The following is a 17,789-nucleotide window of genomic DNA, read 5'->3' as shown; positions in this document are numbered from 1 at the left end:
AGAGGCATCCAAATCTCTCCAGGGCTTGGTGTAACTCTGCTCACAGGGGCTTATTCACTTCAGCTCTATCTTTAGAGGCTCTTGCTCTTTACAGGGACCAGCAGGAAAAGCCACTGCAACACCTCATTTTTGTGTTTATGCAGGGTATTTTCAAAACTGCCATTTCACTATGTCTGTGTTTATTGAAAAGAAGCCCTTCCCCCATCCCTGCTGCCCAGGTTCATCACCCCAGAGGAGTTTCTGCCCTTGGTGGCACTTGAAAGGCAGAGTTACACTTTGTGTGTCCCTGGGCTTTGGGAGGGATGGGCAGAGGGGAGTCACAGACAGAATCAGGTACAGCAGAACTGTTTTCTTTATGCTTTTTCATTTTTTAAAAATATTGATACACTGAGCTACTTCTTAGTGTGTGTCCCTCCACTGATGTTGTTCTCCAGGGCCTGGAGAGGAGAATGAAATACTCAAAGTCCTGATTGTCACCCTACTCACCTTTGCTTTTTGGCAATTATTTTGCGTGTCCGTCTCTATTTTCACTGTATCACAAAGTGTCTGTAGTGGAAGAGAAGTCTGTGAAATTCAAATCATAGAGAAAAAATCTAAGGAATAGGGATTTTATTTGCATCTTATTTGTTAATCACAATTTATTGCATTTATCAGTGAAGTTCTTTGTTGGCCCAGCTCTGGAGACTTGTTGTGAAGTGCCACTTTAGCAAAGGTGTAGTATTTTGACAAACATGCTGTTTAAACTTGATAGGCTTTATAAAAAGTTTGCCAGCTACAGACTGGCAGTAGCAAAAATAAATCCTAGGCAAGCAGGAACTAGGTCAGATGTGTTTAGCCTACAGCATAAAAGCTGGCCCTTACTAGCTGAAATTTTTCAGTTTTTCCCGAGGGATAAGGATAAATTTTGAGATATTTTATCTGTTGTTAATTTAGTCAATGCTTTGATTCATAATTGTGCTGAAGACACTGTCTGTGCTTTTGAACCAGCCCTTAGAGCTGTGTGTAATTCCAGCTTCAGAATCTCGAGTGAAGCTTTTACATTTAACCAACTTGCAAAAGCACTGTTCGCTATGCAAGAACTTTTTTCTGTCTTTCAGATGCTGAGTGCATTAATGTCCTAACAAATCTCAGCTGTTTAGTTACTGCTGTGTGATTCTGGGGATCCCTATGGTGTTTAACAGGAGCAGTCAAGCACATAAAATCACACGTGTTCAGAGCTGAATACAGTCCCTGTATTTACCTTTTTGTTGAAAACATGGAATAATTTTTACCTCCACTGATTTCCATTCTCTCTGCTTGAAAAATAACATTCTTGTTGGTTTTCAGAGCCATGAAATCTGTAGTTTGACTCTGCTTGAATGCTTTTTCCTCAGACTCCTGAAGAGCTGGATGATTCTGACTTTGAGACTGAGGATTTTGACGTCCGGAGCAGAACCAGCATCCAGACTGAGGATGATCAGCTCATTGCTGGACAGAGTGCAAGGGTAAGGCACAAACCTCAGCTTTGTCAAAGTGGGACCTGCCTTCAGGACACACTTCAGCTTGCTTTGAAAACCTAGGTTAAATTTGGGGGGGTGGTGATAAAAATGCTGGATCAGAAAACTTGCATTCTTTTGTTTCCAGCATTCTTCTGAAAAGGAGGTTGAGTGAAATGTAGTTGGTCTGATGGATGTGAGAAACATCTGTAGTTTATTTTGGGTATTTTGGGTATTCTGAAAGATCAAAATCCTTTTAGGGCCAAGAAACTACATCACATTTTGGTATCACAGACATTGTAGTCGGGTCAGCTTCTGCAGGGAGGTACAGGGCAGATCACTCAATTGAATTAATGTTATTTTCAACAGACAAACATTAACTTTATGAGAAAAAAATCTTCCCAAAATGTCTTTTCACACATGTGCTGGTGTGTGTTTGGTCACTGAGCATTTATCAAGACAACATTGAGAGGAACTCAGAAGTGAAATAATTTCAGCTAACTGCATTTCCTGTGACTCAAAAATGAAAGCATTGATAGGCAATATATAATCATTAAGAGGTGAAACCCTAAAATCACTGCATTGAAGGAAGACCAGGCCTTACCTATTGCTTTTATTTGACACAGCCCCTCTGGATCGATAACAATTTACACTCTTGGGAAAGTGCCGTGGCAGATTTTTTGTGGAGGCTCTTCCTGCCAGGCAAGAAGTAGCCAGACCTTATTTATCAAACCTGGGCCACGTTGGCTTGGGAATTACACCAGCTGGGAGTATTTTTATGCTCCCCTCCCTTGCACAAGCACTTTCTATGCTTGGACCCTCGCCCCCTTCTATTTAAATGCAGACATTGCTCATTTACCTCTTAGCACAGCTGCTGCCAGAGGATTTTTAGTACCAAAGGCTCCTTTTTGCCTGCTCCTGGAGGCATCTGTGCTCCCAGTATTTATGAAGGCAAGGCCATGGAGTCTTACACAGGCTATAAACCCAGTCTGAGAGATTTTATTTGGGAGTAAGCACATACTCTTTATTTTCACTTACTCTTTCTTCAGCAGACATGTTTCAAAAGAGTACAGCTAGCTTTTTGCAGGGAAGAGACTGGTAATATTTCTTATTATCCTCAATACCCAAGTGGAACTTAATTTTAAAATGTTGAAATTTTCTGCAAAAGACAAGTCCTTCTTCTTCATGCAGTTTTATTTTCAGGTATGGTAATATGTGGCAAATCTGTTTGGAGTCTTAACAGTTTTATCATGCAAAGGGCCATATTTTAAGTGTCAACTTGTCTTACTGGGCACTTTTTCTTTAAAAAGAGTATAAACTTTGATTCAAAATGGAAGCAAATGGCTCTGTAAAGCCTCTAGGTAGAGGATTGCTATTAAAGTTTTATCCCCCATCTACATGACTGAAATTGGTTATTAGTGAAATGTTTCAAAAAGCCTCTACAAGGCAGCAGGAGGCCATGTGAGAAAACTCTTCTCTTCCAGGCTATCATGGCTCAGCTCCCTCAAGAGCAGAAAGCCAAGATTGCTGAGCAGGTTGCCAGCTTCCAGGAGGAAAAGAGTAAATTGGATGCTGAAGTGTCAAAATGGGATGACAGTGGCAATGACATCATTGTCTTGGCCAAACAGATGTGTATGATCATGATGGAAATGACAGACTTCACCAGGTGAGGCTTTTTAATTTGTGCTTGCTCCGAGCTGCCTGGGCTGCTGGGCTTTCAATGAGACATGGTACAAGTTCTCCTAAGAGACTCACTTCTTATAATTTCTTTTAAATGGTGCCCTGTTCCAGCTGCATATTAACTGGGGAGATGCATTATTGTGCAGTGGCTGGGTGGTAATAACTGTTTAAATTGATCTACAGATACACAGCAGTTACTGCCTGTCTTTCTTTCTTTCTTAAGGGTGATTCTTGTCCCCAGGAATATATGTGTGTATATATATATATACATACATTTGCTCACTTCTTTACAGCATTAAATTCAATGGGCTTCTCAATATTGCCATACTGCAAAAATAGTTCCTAGTACAGTTATTTGCAGAGGAAAGAGAGGGTTTTTGATGCCTTTTGAAATTAATTTACCGGATTTTATATAACGCTGTTTTTTAAACTTCATGTTCCATTTCATAAAAATTGCAAATCTGTCTTTTAAAATGTTATCTCATATCATCATTAAGCTGTTCAAAGCAGTAAAATTTAAGATGTTTTTATTCCTAGATTTAAGCTAAATGTGGGGAAGAGCTGAAAGGGGGTAACTCTTGAAAATGAAGGTGCTGTAATGGCTGCACCAGCCTTCTCCTGCCCTTTGGGTGAGGAATCACTGCCAGCACAGTGTGGAACAGAATGAGAAAAGGGACACAGTTCACTGCTGTGGTTTCCTGGTGCTAGGAGGGAGCGTCTGCTCTGTTTTGCAGGGGGAAAGGTCCTCTGAAGAACACGTCAGATGTGATCAGTGCAGCCAAGAAGATCGCAGAGGCTGGGTCCAGGATGGACAAGCTGGGCCGGACCATTGCTGACCATGTAAGTCACAGTCTTGGAGCCTCCAGCACCAAGGAGCAAGAGATCTTTCCGTACTGCAGGCATGATGAAGAGATGAAAATGTGTTTGCTTTTGGGGTGTTTTAACTCATTTTCCAGATCAGCTGCTAGAAAATTCTGTTCTTTCTGTTCTTTCCGGCTGCTCTCCTGCCTCCCTGAGCAGTGACACAGCAGCTCCTTGGCTGGAGTCAGGCACCTGGCATTTTGTGCCAGCCCTGCTTCAGGTCACGTAGAGCAGGGCAGTGCCAGTGCTGAGCAGGGCCCAGGCTGGGCTCACGTCACACCCAGAGCACTCCTGGTGCTTCCCAAAGCACAGACTGCAGGACCTGCACCTGCACAATGGCACCTGGCCTATTGCACAACCTTTAATGCTGGGTTTGAGGCAGCTTTGTGAGATGGACAATTTTCAGATGCTCCACAGACTGAGTGGGGAGGATGTCAGAGCTCTGTGGTGCTTTTTCACTGTCCAGTCAGAGCTGATAAAGACTTGGAGCAAGGCCTGCAGTGACCCAGGCGTGGCTGGGAAGGAATTCTTACAGGATTCAACGAGCATGGCCAGCTCAGAGATTTATTTATGCAATGCCTGTCCTGAGCCACTTAGAAACTGGGCCAAGCAAGAGCACCTTTGGTCTCAGCCCACACCCAAATAGCAGGGAAACATCAACATTAGTAATACTATTCCACCTTCAAGAGAAAATCTGAAATGCAGGGAGGTTAAGTCTGAGATCATGGACTAAACTTTGTTTTCTCAGTTGTCACTTGCTTTCCAGGCCTTTTCAGGATGGAAATTTGTACTGCAAGGTTTTAACTGAACCAGTGTCACTTTGAAAGTAAATCATTGCAGTGCAGGATTCTCTCTTAATGTTGCATTCAGAGGTGCTTGTCTACACCCTCCTTTATTAATGATGCAGTGAGAAATGTTCAGTGGGGAGATAAATTTGATAAGTGTTTTTTCAAATGGCTTTCCTTGCTACAGCACTTTGACAGCCTTGTTTCTGCAAGAACCAGGTGTGCTGCTGGTGTAGGTAAATGAAGCAAGGAGCAGTTTGTGTTCAAGGTCTCAGGGGAGATTGGCCTGAAGGTTTACAATGCCTTTTTCTTTTTTTTTAAATTCACATGTTTTATGCAAAGTTGGTATATGGTTTTCTGTACCAAGCCATTTCAAAATATAAAAGAAAACTACTTTCAGTAGCAGTAAGGTCCTTAAAAATGTAACAGATTAAGCACATGTTTGAAGATAAATATGGGCAGCACTGTACAGTTAGTCATTTTGACAAGAATATAGCTTTTTCCTGACTCCATACTCTGCTAATACTTTGAGCCTGCATATTTCATTAGTTGTGCTTCCATACTCTTTAGAAACATGTTAATGTGGAGCAGTGTGACAGCTACAGAGCAGGAGCAGCTCCTGGTTCCTGCTGTCCCTGGTCCTGGAGGGAGCACATGGAGGGGCTGTGTCCTGTGGGCTGGGTGACACCAGAGCTGTGACCCCTCGTGTCAGTGTGCCAGCAGCTCCCAGCTCTGCCATCAGGCCCTTCTGCAGCACACTCTCTGGAGCTCCAAGAGCTGCTGTCCCAGGAATTCCCTGTCTCTTGGGAAGAGTTCTGCCATCAGCTGCAGGTTCTCCCCGAGGTTTCCATCCCTCACTCCAAGCAGCTGCTGCTTGCTGGGAACAGGAGAATATGAAGCAGTTATGAGCACAACACAGATGACAATGATTTGCAGCAAGGGTTCTCTCTATTGTTTATTTTTTCAATGTCAGAACACCTACAAAGCCAGAGGAACTTTCTGTTCCTTTTTTCCTTTTGTAGCAGTGGGAGGCCGAGGTTACATCAGTTCTGATCCCCCAGTGAGAAGCAGCTGAGGGTGAGGGTAGGGGCTGCCCCACTTCCCAGTGAAATGCTCCAGCAGCCTGGTGCTGGGGAGACTGGTCCCTGCTGGGGGGCTTGGGGTGGGGACCCTGGGCCCAGGCTGGTGGCAGCTGCTGGCATAGTCAGTGCCCATCCTCCCAGGGAGCTGCTTCCCCAAAACAGCTGCTGGCAGCTCCTGCTGGGCCCAGTGGGCACCCAGGGCTGAGGGGCATTTTTTGGGAATTCCTGGTGCAGCAGGGCCCATTCCCAAAGGGAGAATCAGTGAGAGGGAGAAGCTCTGGGGTTGCTGGCTTTCCCCTGCAGCCACTGAGGCTGTGTCCATCAGCACACACCACCAGGGCTCTGCTGTCTTCCCCTGCCCCTCTTCTCTGCAAAAACAGAGAAAATGGTGATTCTGCTTCTCTGCAGGCTCAGCTGGGGTGGCAGGAACTGAAAGTTGGGGGTGTTTGCTGTGTCCAGGATGGAGCCTGGATTTCACCCTGGAGCAGCCAGCTTAGCTTTTGCCAGTAACCTTCCCTGAGTGTGTGACAGCAGCTCAGTTTGGGGGCTTTGGGAAGGTGGGGTGTTCATTTCCATCTGCACTGCACTCCCTGCTGGGCTGTGCTGTGGGAGTCCTCCCATGGGCTGTGTCTGTGCAAACCCATCCATCTCTGCAGATGGGGGTTGTGCCTGTGGGTTAGTCCAGTAATGTCATCATTCTTGATCAGTGTTCAAATTGTTGCCTTTTGGGTTTTTTGATTTTTACCCGAGTGCTCCTGCCTAGGAAAGGACAGGGCTCCTGCAGGCACCCGCAGTGCCTTTTGTTGATGTTCTTTTTTATCTCATGTTACATCTTAATTTAAACCTCATCTGTCTTTGAGCTGAGTCCTCAATCCTGCCTGCAGAAATAGCACACACAGGAGAGGATCTGGGTTTCCATCTCACACTGGATTGATGTACACAGCCCCAGTGATGATTCCTATTCCATAAAGGTTTTGCTGCCTTCCTCAGCTATTGGTGAATGTGGAGCAGTCTCCTGCTTTGAGAGTCTTTCCTTGAAGGGTTTCACAGCCCCACAGAGTAGCTGGAATTGTTGAGCCATCCCCTGATGTGCTGTACTGGGCATTTGTCAGCCCTTGAGCTGCTGCACTGCTGTGCTGCTCACTCGCTGTGTTAGATGAGCTCTTTGGGAGATGGAGAGCAGTTTCCAAAATGGTAATTTAGGCTTTTCATTAGCTCTTTGGCCAGGGCTATTTGTGGACTTGCTCTTAAACATCTTGTACTGCTGACTAATATTGATTAGCTTAAAAAATTAACCTGCAAGCTTTCCTGCTTCGTTAGGCAGGGCTTCACTGCACTGACGGAAGCTGCGTGTCTGCATTGAGAGTTGCAATTACTTTGGGTGGTCCATAATTTTCCTTGGGTCTAAGAAGGTGGTTTTATTTCTCTTGGTGGGGTCAGATGTCCATAAAGCCATGCAGATCTCCCAGTGCAGTGCCCCTGTGTGTGTGTGTGTGTGTGTGAGCTCTGTGTGCACATCATTGCAGCACCTGAGTTACCTCTACTCAGCACAGAGACCACTTTGCTTTGCAAAAGCCACTTTTTCTGGCCCTGGAAAAAAACAAATCTGTGTGTTAGCTGCACTCACCTTCACTGCAGAGGGAAGTGCCTGTTCTGGCAGATTGAGTGCTGTTGGGAAGGAAGTGCTCTGTGTGAGTGGGACCCTGTTTGCACATTCCTGTGTGTGCACCACAATCTGCTCCTCTTTTATACAAAGAAAAGAGTTTCAGCTTCCATCTCATAGCTAAGGAGAGGAGGTCTGCAGGGAGAATCAGGGCTCAGAGCCTGCTGCTCAGAGCCAGGAGGGGATTTTTACCTTTCCCTCAGAGGGGAGGAGAGGCTGCATGCAATGCAACAACCCTCAGCTGGAGTGAAGCATTAAGTAATGAAGCAGTGCCACATTGAAGATTAATCTTTCAGCCATGCCATGTCCATTATGAATCTTCATCAGATGGTCCATTGCACAGGATCAGGGTCTTAGGTGAAATGGAATTTTGCTGTGAACAGGGGTGTGTGGAAAAGAGCTCTTCAATCACTCTGGATGGGGTGCAGCTGCCCAGAGGCTGGAGATCCCTGCAGGGTGTAGTCCTGTCCCTGGATAATGCCAGGTGTATTCCACTGCTACAGCTGAAACAATGCTGGGCACAGTGCAGCCTGCCTTAGAGCAGGAGATAAGGATCAGTGGGAGTCTGATAGTGGTTTTGTCCAGGAGGCCTGTGGATGCTGGGTGGGAAGATGAGATGATGGATGGCCATTTCCAGGGAACAGGAGCTGTCTGAGAGGTACAAGTGATGCTTCTCTGGAGTACAGAGCAGGACTTAAGTAACATGGGATGTGACCCAGTAGGTGGTGTGTTGTGGGTGTGTGTGTGAGCACGTGGGCTGCCCCTGCAGCTGAGGTGGCCCATGGGGGACCTGCTGCTCGCACCCCATTGCTGCTGCTGCTGCTAAATGGGCTGCAGGGCTGGTGAGAGCAGCAGAACCCTTCCCACAGCCTTTATGTCCTACAGAGCCTGCTCTGGACTGTGGCTGCTCCTCAGCTGGGCTCCCCTCTGGTCTGGAAATCCAGCCTGAGCCTGGCTCATCCGTGGCTCATTCTTTGGTTCTGTCCCAGAAAATGCCACCTTCCCAAACTGCACAGAGGACTCCTGCAGAGCCTTGTATGCAAAGCTGAAAAAGTTAAATTTCTCTTACGGATGAGTGCTGCAGCAAGCACCTTAAAAATGTCATTTTTTGCCTGGTTAGGAACCTGCTTTCCCCACTGCTACAAGATGGGAGCAGAAGTCAGGAAAATCTCTGTTTACTGCATGTAATTGAGTCAGAGTCAGGTTTATCATTTTCAAGCTTGGAATACTTAAGATTGAGGATTGAGGGAGGAATTGGTAACACCCGGTATTTGCAGCTTCAGATCTTGGGTGTCAGACCATTGCTTCTGTGTCCTGTGTACAGGAAGGACCTTTTACAGCTGGCAGACCTGCTCTGGGGAGGGCAAATAGTCCTCCTTCTCTTCCTCTTCCTCCTCCCTGGGAGGGCTGCTGAAGGGCAGTGCAAGGAGCCTGTGCAGTGCTGGCCCTGCGTTTTAGATGCGTCTCACGCAGCTCAGCTGTCCCAAGCCCAGGCTCAGCAGCGAAGGCAGCGCTGTCCCGGCCATCCCCTGCTCCAGGGGAGGTGCCTGGGCTGTGCCTGCCTCCTGGCCCAGCGTGGTGCTGCTGACCAGCTGTGCCCGTGTCACCCGCAGTGCCCGGACTCGGCGTGCAAGCAGGACCTGCTGGCCTACCTGCAGCGCATCGCGCTCTACTGCCACCAGCTCAACATCTGCAGCAAGGTGAAGGCCGAGGTGCAGAACCTGGGCGGGGAGCTTGTCGTCTCTGGGGTAAGTATGGCACACGCCTGCCTCAGGCAGCTTTGCTCCCACAGGGAACGGTTATTCCATGCTGAGCCTTTGTGTTAAACCCCACAGAACAGAGACTGGAGATGCTGGAGCATTCCGAGTTCTAACAGATGCAGAGTTTGTGTTGCTGCCTCGCTGTTCTGGGGAGGAACTCTTGCTGTGAAAATACAGACTTCACATTTCCTTACTCAACAGTGTTTGTAGACAGACTCACTTCACCTCTGTGTAATCTGTTTTCCAGACTGCTTTTCACTCTTAGTGAGGTTAAATCACTTTATCAGCACAGCCAAACCTGCCCCATGTCTCTGCACAGCCTTAGAACATGCTGGGGTTCTGCAACGCTCCAGAGATGTTAATATTTCAGGATAGCTGTGCCCTGAAGAGTGCTGGGATTTTTAGTGGCTGCTCTGGTTTCTGACAGCTGGAAGCTGCCCCAGGCCAGCTTGCTTCCTTATTCCAGCCATTACTTTGCAAATAATTTTTTTCACTGTAGTTCATGAAATGCTGCCTCCTAAGAGGATTCTGTATGACAGATATTTGGGGAGAGGGAAGTGGAGCTAAATTCTTAATTTCTTCTGGCATACTCTTCCTTGCCCTGCATAGGCACGTTTGGTCAGTTCTGGTGCTTTTGCCCAGCTGTGTCAGGACTGAGGAAGGAGGTTGGAAGAAGGGACAGAACTGGCCCTTGGATAGTCCAGAATTGCTCCCTGGTCAGCAAATGGAAAAAGCTTCCCACATTCTGCCATTTTGATACCACAGAATCATGGAACAGTTTGGGTTGAAAGGGATCTTAAAACTCATTCAGTGCCACCCCCTGCCATGGGCAGGGACACCTTCCACTGTCCCAGGCTGCTCCAAGCCCTGTCCAGCCTGGCCTTGGACACTTCCAGGTGTCCAGGGGCAGCCACAGCTTCCCTGGCCATCCTCTGCCACTGATATTTTCTAGTGAAACCCTGTTTGATATTTCAGTTGCTTAAACTTAGTAGGACAGATTTCCCCCAAAAACCAGGGGGAGCTGTGGAAGGCGAGCTTTGGGGCAGCAGCAGCAGGAGCAGTCAGCAATAGATATCCCTGCGTGAGCTGAGCCCATCTGGGGTGATGGGCTGTGCTGCCCCCCCTGCTGCCTTTCCAGCTCCCAGAGCAGCTCCAGGGGCTGTGGTGGGATGTGCTGCTGTTCATGTTCTGGGAGGCTGAAGGCATGGTGCTGTCAAAGCAGGAGATGTGTTACTGTGCAGCAATATGTACTCCAGGGCTTCACTGCAGTTACTCAGTGCCTCCAGGATTTACATCCCCTCTGCCATAAATCAGTGGTAGAACAGCCTGGCATCTGTAGTCTGATCTCCTAGTTTTATCCCTTCTCCTCGAGCCTGTCCACTGGGGCTGAGGGCTGCCAGCAGCAGTGTTGAGCTCCCTGAGATAATCAGATGAAGACCTCAGCCAGTCCAGGGGCATCACCACTCTGAAAGGAGGGTTCTGTCCAGAGTGCTGTGAGAGCAGAGCAGGGCTCAGGCAGGCAGAGTCTGACAGGTCATTCAGAAAAGCACTTCCCTGCTCTCCTGGTGTCTGATGATTCCTCCTGCTGTGAGGATTCATGGAAACACTCCAGCACAGTGGTTTCCAGGCTCACGAGGATGAGGGCAGAGCACAGGGGCTTGCCAAAGGATCTGAGGTGCCATGGTGGCACTTGGGGCACAGTGGGGTGGAACAGAGGGGACAGTGCCCCAGAACAACCACCAGAACCAAGACCTGCCCCAGATCAAACCCCTGTCCCAGCCCATTTGGCCTTGACAAGCTGGGGGTCCCACCCAGAGCAGGACACTGGTCCCTGGAGAAGGGGGTCCCAGCTGAGGTCACCACAGTGCTCCTTCCCTCTCTCTTCCACCCAGCCCTGGTGTCACTCTTTGTCCCCCCTGTGCCCTACAGCTTTGACAAATTCATGTTTTTCCATGTTTTGATGCTCTTGTAAATCAGTAGCCAGCTGTGAAAAGGCTCCTGGCCTGGCTGGTGATGCAGTTGTGTTCCTTCTTTCCCAATACAATTTAGTATTCTAGGGCAATTTAAATATTTATTATCGGTGATTAAGATATTACTACAGCTTTATTAACCTCATTAGAGAATAAGCAACTGTTAAATCTTAGTCACAAAAGCAAAGGGCAGAATACAAATGTTTCCAATTGCCATTGATATGGAAAATGCATAGAGGGGGCAAACCCTGCTTCTGTGTTGGTGGCACAAGTCAAAGTCAGGTTTGTAACCACTGAGCATCGAAAAAAAATCCTGCCTCAAACTGGGAGCCTCAGGTTTCAAAGGAGAAATATAAATCAGTTTTCAAGTGGTTTTACCCCCAAGCCTGTGGTGCTCTCAGTGAAACACTGTGTTTGAGGGTTCCATGGTGTGTAACTCTGTGTCCCTTGGCAGGTGGACAGTGCCATGTCCCTGATCCAGGCAGCCAAGAACCTGATGAATGCCGTGGTGCAGACAGTCAAGGCCTCCTACGTGGCGTCCACCAAGTACCAGAAGTCCCAGGGCATGGCCTCCCTCAACCTCCCGGCCGTCTCCTGGAAGATGAAGGCTCCAGAGAAGAAACCCCTCGTCAAGAGGGAGAAACAGGATGAGACCCAGACGAAAATCAAGAGGGCATCCCAGAAGAAGCACGTGAACCCCGTGCAGGCCCTCAGCGAGTTCAAGGCCATGGAGAGTATCTAGAGAGCTCTGGCTCGAGGGTGTTTTTCTCTAGCCCACTACTGCTACTTCCAGAACTCTACTTTTAATACCCTAAGGATTTTTCAAAAATTTACTATTCCTCCAAATGTATTTACTTAATATAATTTTGATAACTTTGTTTAGATTACCTGGGGAGATACTTAAATTTCTAAGTCCTATCAGTATATCTTCAGCCTGCAGAAGTGTGGTAATTTAGATGGCTTTTAGATTACAGGGGTGGATTTCTAGCTGGAAACTGTTTTTTATAATCTTGCTTTAAATGAAATATTCTATAACCAAAGAGGATTTTACAGTAACACTAACGGTTAACACTAATACTGGATCATGCTACACAGAGACTCAGTTTATCATGGTGATCAAGAGAGAAAAATTAGATTTTTTGTTGAAAAAAAAAATTAATGAAAGTATTTTATGTGATAGTGTATCTGCAGTGGGGGTGGAGAGGGAGCAAGCTCAGAGGAGTTTGAAATTGCAGCAGGCACCGGCTGTGTGAGCACAACTGGAAAACAGCTGGAAAAACGCTACAGCCGTGCCTGGGCCGGGCTTTGCTGAGGATCGTGTTGGGAGCTGGGCTGGGTGGTGCCCTGGGGCCGTGGTGCTGCTTTTCCTGGGCTGCCCCAGAGCCCTCCGGGGGTTCCCTTGTGCTCCTGGCACCGCTCCCTCCCGAGGGGCTCCCGGGGCCGATCCCTGCGGAAACCTCCCCCGGTGTGGGCGGCCGATCGCTCCCTTTGATATGGACGGGAATTGTAATGCCTGGTTACAAATTACTAATGTATTTTGCTGCGGGACACTAATAAAGTTGCTTTTCCCAGCTGGTGCATTGTGGTGCTGTGAATGGAGCGGGCCCAGCCCGCCCATCGCCACCCCCCGCCATTCAGATGCAAATCAGCTTTGTGCTCATTCCTCATAATTGCTCTGCATCCCGCCTTGGGCTTCCAGAGGCACCCAGGAAATCGTGTTTGCTCAGGCTGCAATTTAGACTGTACATTATTTGTGATAACTATAGCTACAAGGTATAATTTCACTGTCTTATTTAAATTTTATGAATTTCAGTGTGTTTCACACATCCCAGTCGAGTCGAGTGCAGGGAAGCGGTGCCTGCACGGGGCAGCACGACCGTGTCTGTTCCCGTGGAGCTGGAAAAGCCTGGGCTGGAGTCAGTGTCTAAGATGCAGCTCCATTTTAGAGCTGAACCTTGGCACTGAAATGTTATAATTTTATTTATCTCAATCAGCTCATAATTTACTGTATTAAGGTTATTGCTGTCATGTTACTGTAATGCTGATCGTAATTAAGGTAAATAGTTTTTGAGATATTTTTGCCAAATGTATTATGTGTTCAAGCATTTTAGCCTCTTGAGTACAGCTATTAAACAGTGGAATGATAGGCTATTTTCATACACCCTTAACATGTAAACAGGCTCGGAGGGGGAATTGTGCTCCACTGCCATTTGAGGGTTAACAGGCTGTAGGTCTTATTTTAGAGAAAATTATTAACTAAATTTCTACAATATGGGGCTTTTTTCTCCTGGTATTGTCTTAAAGGTGACGTTCCCTGAGCTGTTTAGGGAGTACATCCAATGCCTCCCTCCAATACAATCTATTAATGAGCTTTAAAAATAACCTTTATTAAGACGTACAGACAAATTTACACTTATTTATCTTTTAAATACATCTTTGTTTAATTTACGCTACAAACATTGAGTATCAAGAAATTAGAAGTGGTTCCCCTGGTGACAGCTACAGCCCCAGGGGGGTGCAGGAGCAGCAGGAACGCCATGGGGACAGGAGGCGGAAAAACCTCAACTCACATTTTCTTTGTACCCAGGAATTGCTCCTCTGGGAATTGCGTTTGGGTTTGGAGCAGAGAAGGGCATCGACGTGAATCGTTATTGGTGTAACACTTTAATTGGTGTAACACTCTCCCCTTAGAAGAGGGGGGATTTTGTGTCATGAAGTCCCAATTCCAGTAGCTGGGGACGGGGTGGTGACGGCGGGGCTGGGGCCAGAGCGCGGCAGGAGAGCCCCGAGCCGGGGCGGGGCAGGGCAGTTCCTCATCCCGGAGCGACCCCAGCCCCCGCTCCAGCCCCGCTCCTGGTCCCGCCGGCACCTCCGGGTTGCTCAGCACCAGCCCAAGACCCAGGAGTTCAAAACCCAAAAGCGCCGATCCCGTGTCAGAAAATTCCAGCCCTGTGCGTGAAAGCGGCGCTGGAGCAGCGGCTCGGCGAGGGGGTCCGGCCGCCAGCGAAGCTGTGACTTTATTAGGGAGCCAATTGGAGAGAATTACAGTAATTACTGCTCCATGTAATTAAGCGCTGGGGAAGGGCTCGTGCTGTCGCTGTCGCTGTCGCTGCCGGAGGACGATGCTCGGCTCCGGCGGTGAGCGAGGAGCCAAACCCCACCTTCCCAATTCCCTGCCCTCCGGGGAGATGGGGCACCTGCCGTGGCTTTGGGCAGGGAAGGGCTGTGGGATTTCCCTACTCACCAGCTCCCCACGGCTGCTCCCCAGGCATCGCCTGGAACATGCCGGAGTACTTGCTGGGGGGTTTGGGGGGGTTTTTGCAGTGAAGATATTTCGGTCTGGGGTTTTTTTGCAGTGCAGTGGGACAGGACCTTTGCTGGGTCTGTGCCAGAGCCCGGCAGACCTGGCAGTGCAGGGATCTCAGGAAGTTGAACCCACATTATCTTCTAATGTGTATTAGTGAAACCATATTAAATCCTCAGGAGATAAGTCTTATTCCAGATTTCAAGTGCTCTTAATTCAATCCCGCGGTGAATGGAGCCACGTTGAATTTATGCCTCTTTAATTGTGTGTGAAGTTTCCGTGCCACGATTTAATGGTCGTTAATGAGCGCCTTTCCCACTCCGAGCTCTCCCTGCTCCCAGCGCCTTTGGGATGTGCCGGGAGCGGGATAGGAGAGGGGAGCGGGGCACCCCGTGCTGTGTTTGCTTACACGGGTGCTGGGTCCAGACCAGGCCACGGCAGCCAAACGTCAAACATAAAATTGAGGAGAGAGCAGAGAGGGAGGGGAGGAGCGAGTGCATTCAAAACCCCAACAATGGGGTGAGAAAAGGAAAAATCCAGTAAGGCACATCGGCGCTGCGGATGGTGGGGGCTGGGGAGTGCCCCAGGGAGACACAGCCCCTGGACTCTGCTCTGAGCCCTTCCCTGCCTAAAGGCTGCCAGGATTTGGGGAGCTCAGGCTGAGCCAGCAAGGCCCTCCTGATGCTCTTGGGGTGCAAGGGGAAGGAGCGGGAGCTGGTCCTGGCCTGGCCACCTGTGTGACGGCAGCGCCTAACACTTGAGCCCCTCTTGAAGCTCGAGGAATGGGGGGGCCCTGTTAGCTCCAAAATTAAGGATGGAAGTGCCCATCCCACCTCCCAGACCTGCCTGGGAAGGGGTCCAGTGAGCCCTACCCAAGGTTTCCATCTGCCGCAGGACCTCCCACCCCTGGGGCTGCTCCAGCCCTGCCTTTGCTCCGTGCCTGCAGGAATTTGGGGGATTCCCAGCAGAGGGGGGCTGGCTCTGCACAGGGGCTGGGGCAGGATGGCCCAGCCCTGGCCCTGGCCCTGATGGGGGAGGGCCAGGCAGCTGCAGCAGCCCTGTCATTACCCCGGGCTGTGGACCAGCAGCGCCATTTGGGACACAAAGCTGTCATTAGTGGGGACACCGGCCTGGGCTGTCATTTATGGCCAGGGAAGGCAGCCCAGGGCTCGCCTGCACTTCTCTGTCTCCCTCTGAGGATACATGGCCATGCACACGGAGGAATGGGCTGCAGCCCCCAAGGCTGAGTCTTGGCCACAGCTGACCGTGGCACAGCTCTTGGTGCCCTCCGAAGTTCCATTGCTGTCACCACCTCCCCGTGCTACTGGCTGCATTGCCAGTGCTTGGACATGACTCCTGAGACCTGCAGGAGCTGCAGAGAGGGGGTGGCTACAGCCCAGGGGGTCCCTCTGGCCACCCTTCTTTGGGCTCGTGACCCCCCTGCAGAGCCTGGAGCCCTTTGGGCAGGGGGCACTGTGTGGGTGTGGGGTCCCTGACGGCAGCACTGCCCAAGACCTCACACAGCCTCTGCCCCAGAGTGCCCTGCCAGGGCCCAGTGCCTCAGGAGCAGCACTGCCAGGAAATTGTTATTTATTGTAATTTTTTGGCCTCCTTTGAGTGCTCCACATCCTTGGCTGTCACTCTGCCGGTGTGCGGGAAACAGCCCAGGGGGACCGGGACCTTCCTGGGCACTTCTTGCTGCCATCCCAGGCCACAGGGGCTATCCCAGGCCACAGGGGCCATCCCAGGGCTGGCACCAAGTGGCACTGACCAGGAGCCACCACTTGCTCCCTCCAAAGCTGTCCTGGAGGCCCACGGGCACCTTTCCATCCCCAGGGCCAGCACAGGCATCCCGTGAGCCTCTGCTCAAAAACTTGTCAGGTTTAAGACTTTAAGGAAGAGCAAATTGGGTTTTGGCTTTAGGGTTGGACAGGGAGGGCTGCTGGTGGCTTTCTCCCTGGCTCATTCCCTAAGGAGGCGTTAGACAATCCCCACCTTAAATCCAGCTGTGACACAGTGACAAAACTAGGCAGGGGCTGAGAAATCCCTGTGCTGATCCCCTCCAGTTCTGCTGGATCCCTGGCTGGCCTGGCATCACTCCAGAGGCTCAGGTTTCCAGCAGAAAAGCCCCTTCCCATCCTTGTCCTAGCTGTTACCATCAGATATATATATATATATTTTTTTTTAAACCTACAAAGCAAAGTCTTGGCAAGGCTGGCTGGGAAATGCATTTCAGATAAAAATAGGAAAAAAATTAATGCCGGAAAAACAGCCTAAAACCCCAAAAAGAGAAAGATCAAAAAAGAATCAATAGTTATAATCAGCCCTGCTACTTAACAGTGACAAGTAACACGCTGTATAAGGGAGCCATAAATATTTGAGCACAAAGCCCAGTGGTTGCAGGGTCACAGGTGGGGATGGATCTGGTGGCATTGGTGGCAGAGCCCTGCAAGGGCTGGAGGATGGAAGGGACCAGCTGGGCTCTGCCAGGCCTGGAAGAAGTGCAGGGCTTCAAACATCCCCTCCTGAGAGTGACACAAGCATGACCCCCACAGGAACACCACTTGTTCCCTTTCTGCAAATCCCAAATTCCCCAGCTGAGCCCCCAGCTTGTTCCCTCCATTGTGCAACTCCGTTCTTCCAGCAGTATGCCATGAGAACAAGACATTCCCCACACCCCAATGTATTTTAATAACAAAGTTGTTGGCACACAGTGCTGGGATCTCGTTTAGTCTAGCAGTTTATTCCAAAGTGCACCTGCACCGGTGCCATCCAAACTTGCTGTCACCCTGAACTCCCTGGAATTGGACAGAACCCTCAGTTTCACCTCAGTTCCTGGATGATAGTGTTAATAGAGCCCAGGAGCTCCCTGAAGTAGCCGTCCTTGTCCCCTTCCCTCTGCTCCTCAGCCGCCAGCTCCTCGTACTCACTGCGCAGGAGGCTGAGGGTGGTGCCCAGGGCGGGGTCCCCCCGGTAGTGCTCCCTGCAGAAGGCCACCAGCACCCCCACCAGCTTGAGGACCTTCTCACGGGTGTCGTGCTCGGGCATAGCCAGCAGATTGGGCACCAGGGCACACCAGCCCTGCTCCACCACCGCCGGCACCAGCCTGACCTGCTGGTACTGCTGGATTTTCTCCTCCATCTGCTCTCCGTGCTGGGAGTCCTCAAGCAGCATCTGTGGGAAGTGGTGGAACACAGATTAATGTCCCT

At 49.5% G+C, this 17,789-nt stretch overlaps 2 protein-coding genes across 11 annotated transcripts in view; one reads left to right on the top strand and one right to left on the bottom strand.

Annotated features, from left to right (window-relative positions):
* The window catches only part of CTNNA1 (catenin alpha 1), a 117,624-nt gene extending 104,777 nt beyond the window's left edge, over window positions 1-12,847 (top strand). For all 5 annotated transcript variants that reach the window (XM_064387996.1, XM_064387997.1, XM_064387995.1 and 2 more), the window contains 5 exons: window positions 1,374-1,484; window positions 2,960-3,141; window positions 3,890-3,995; window positions 9,160-9,294; window positions 11,731-12,847. In XM_064387996.1, the coding sequence (XP_064244066.1) occupies window positions 1,374-1,484; window positions 2,960-3,141; window positions 3,890-3,995; window positions 9,160-9,294; window positions 11,731-12,018 (822 nt within the window). In that variant the 3' untranslated portion in view covers window positions 12,019-12,847. The remainder of the gene's footprint in view (window positions 1-1,373; window positions 1,485-2,959; window positions 3,142-3,889; window positions 3,996-9,159; window positions 9,295-11,730) is intronic.
* Window positions 12,106-17,789, bottom strand: part of SIL1 (SIL1 nucleotide exchange factor) — a 97,822-nt gene continuing 92,138 nt past the window's right edge. For all 6 annotated transcript variants that reach the window (XM_064388003.1, XM_064388006.1, XM_064388008.1 and 3 more), the window contains one exon: window positions 12,106-17,754. In XM_064388003.1, the coding sequence (XP_064244073.1) occupies window positions 17,404-17,754 (351 nt within the window). In that variant the 3' untranslated portion in view covers window positions 12,106-17,403. The remainder of the gene's footprint in view (window positions 17,755-17,789) is intronic.

This window comes from Passer domesticus, chromosome 13 (assembly GCF_036417665.1).
Source record: "Passer domesticus isolate bPasDom1 chromosome 13, bPasDom1.hap1, whole genome shotgun sequence".
NCBI lineage: Eukaryota > Metazoa > Chordata > Aves > Passeriformes > Passeridae > Passer > Passer domesticus.
This window is presented reverse-complemented; position numbering and strand designations above follow the sequence as displayed.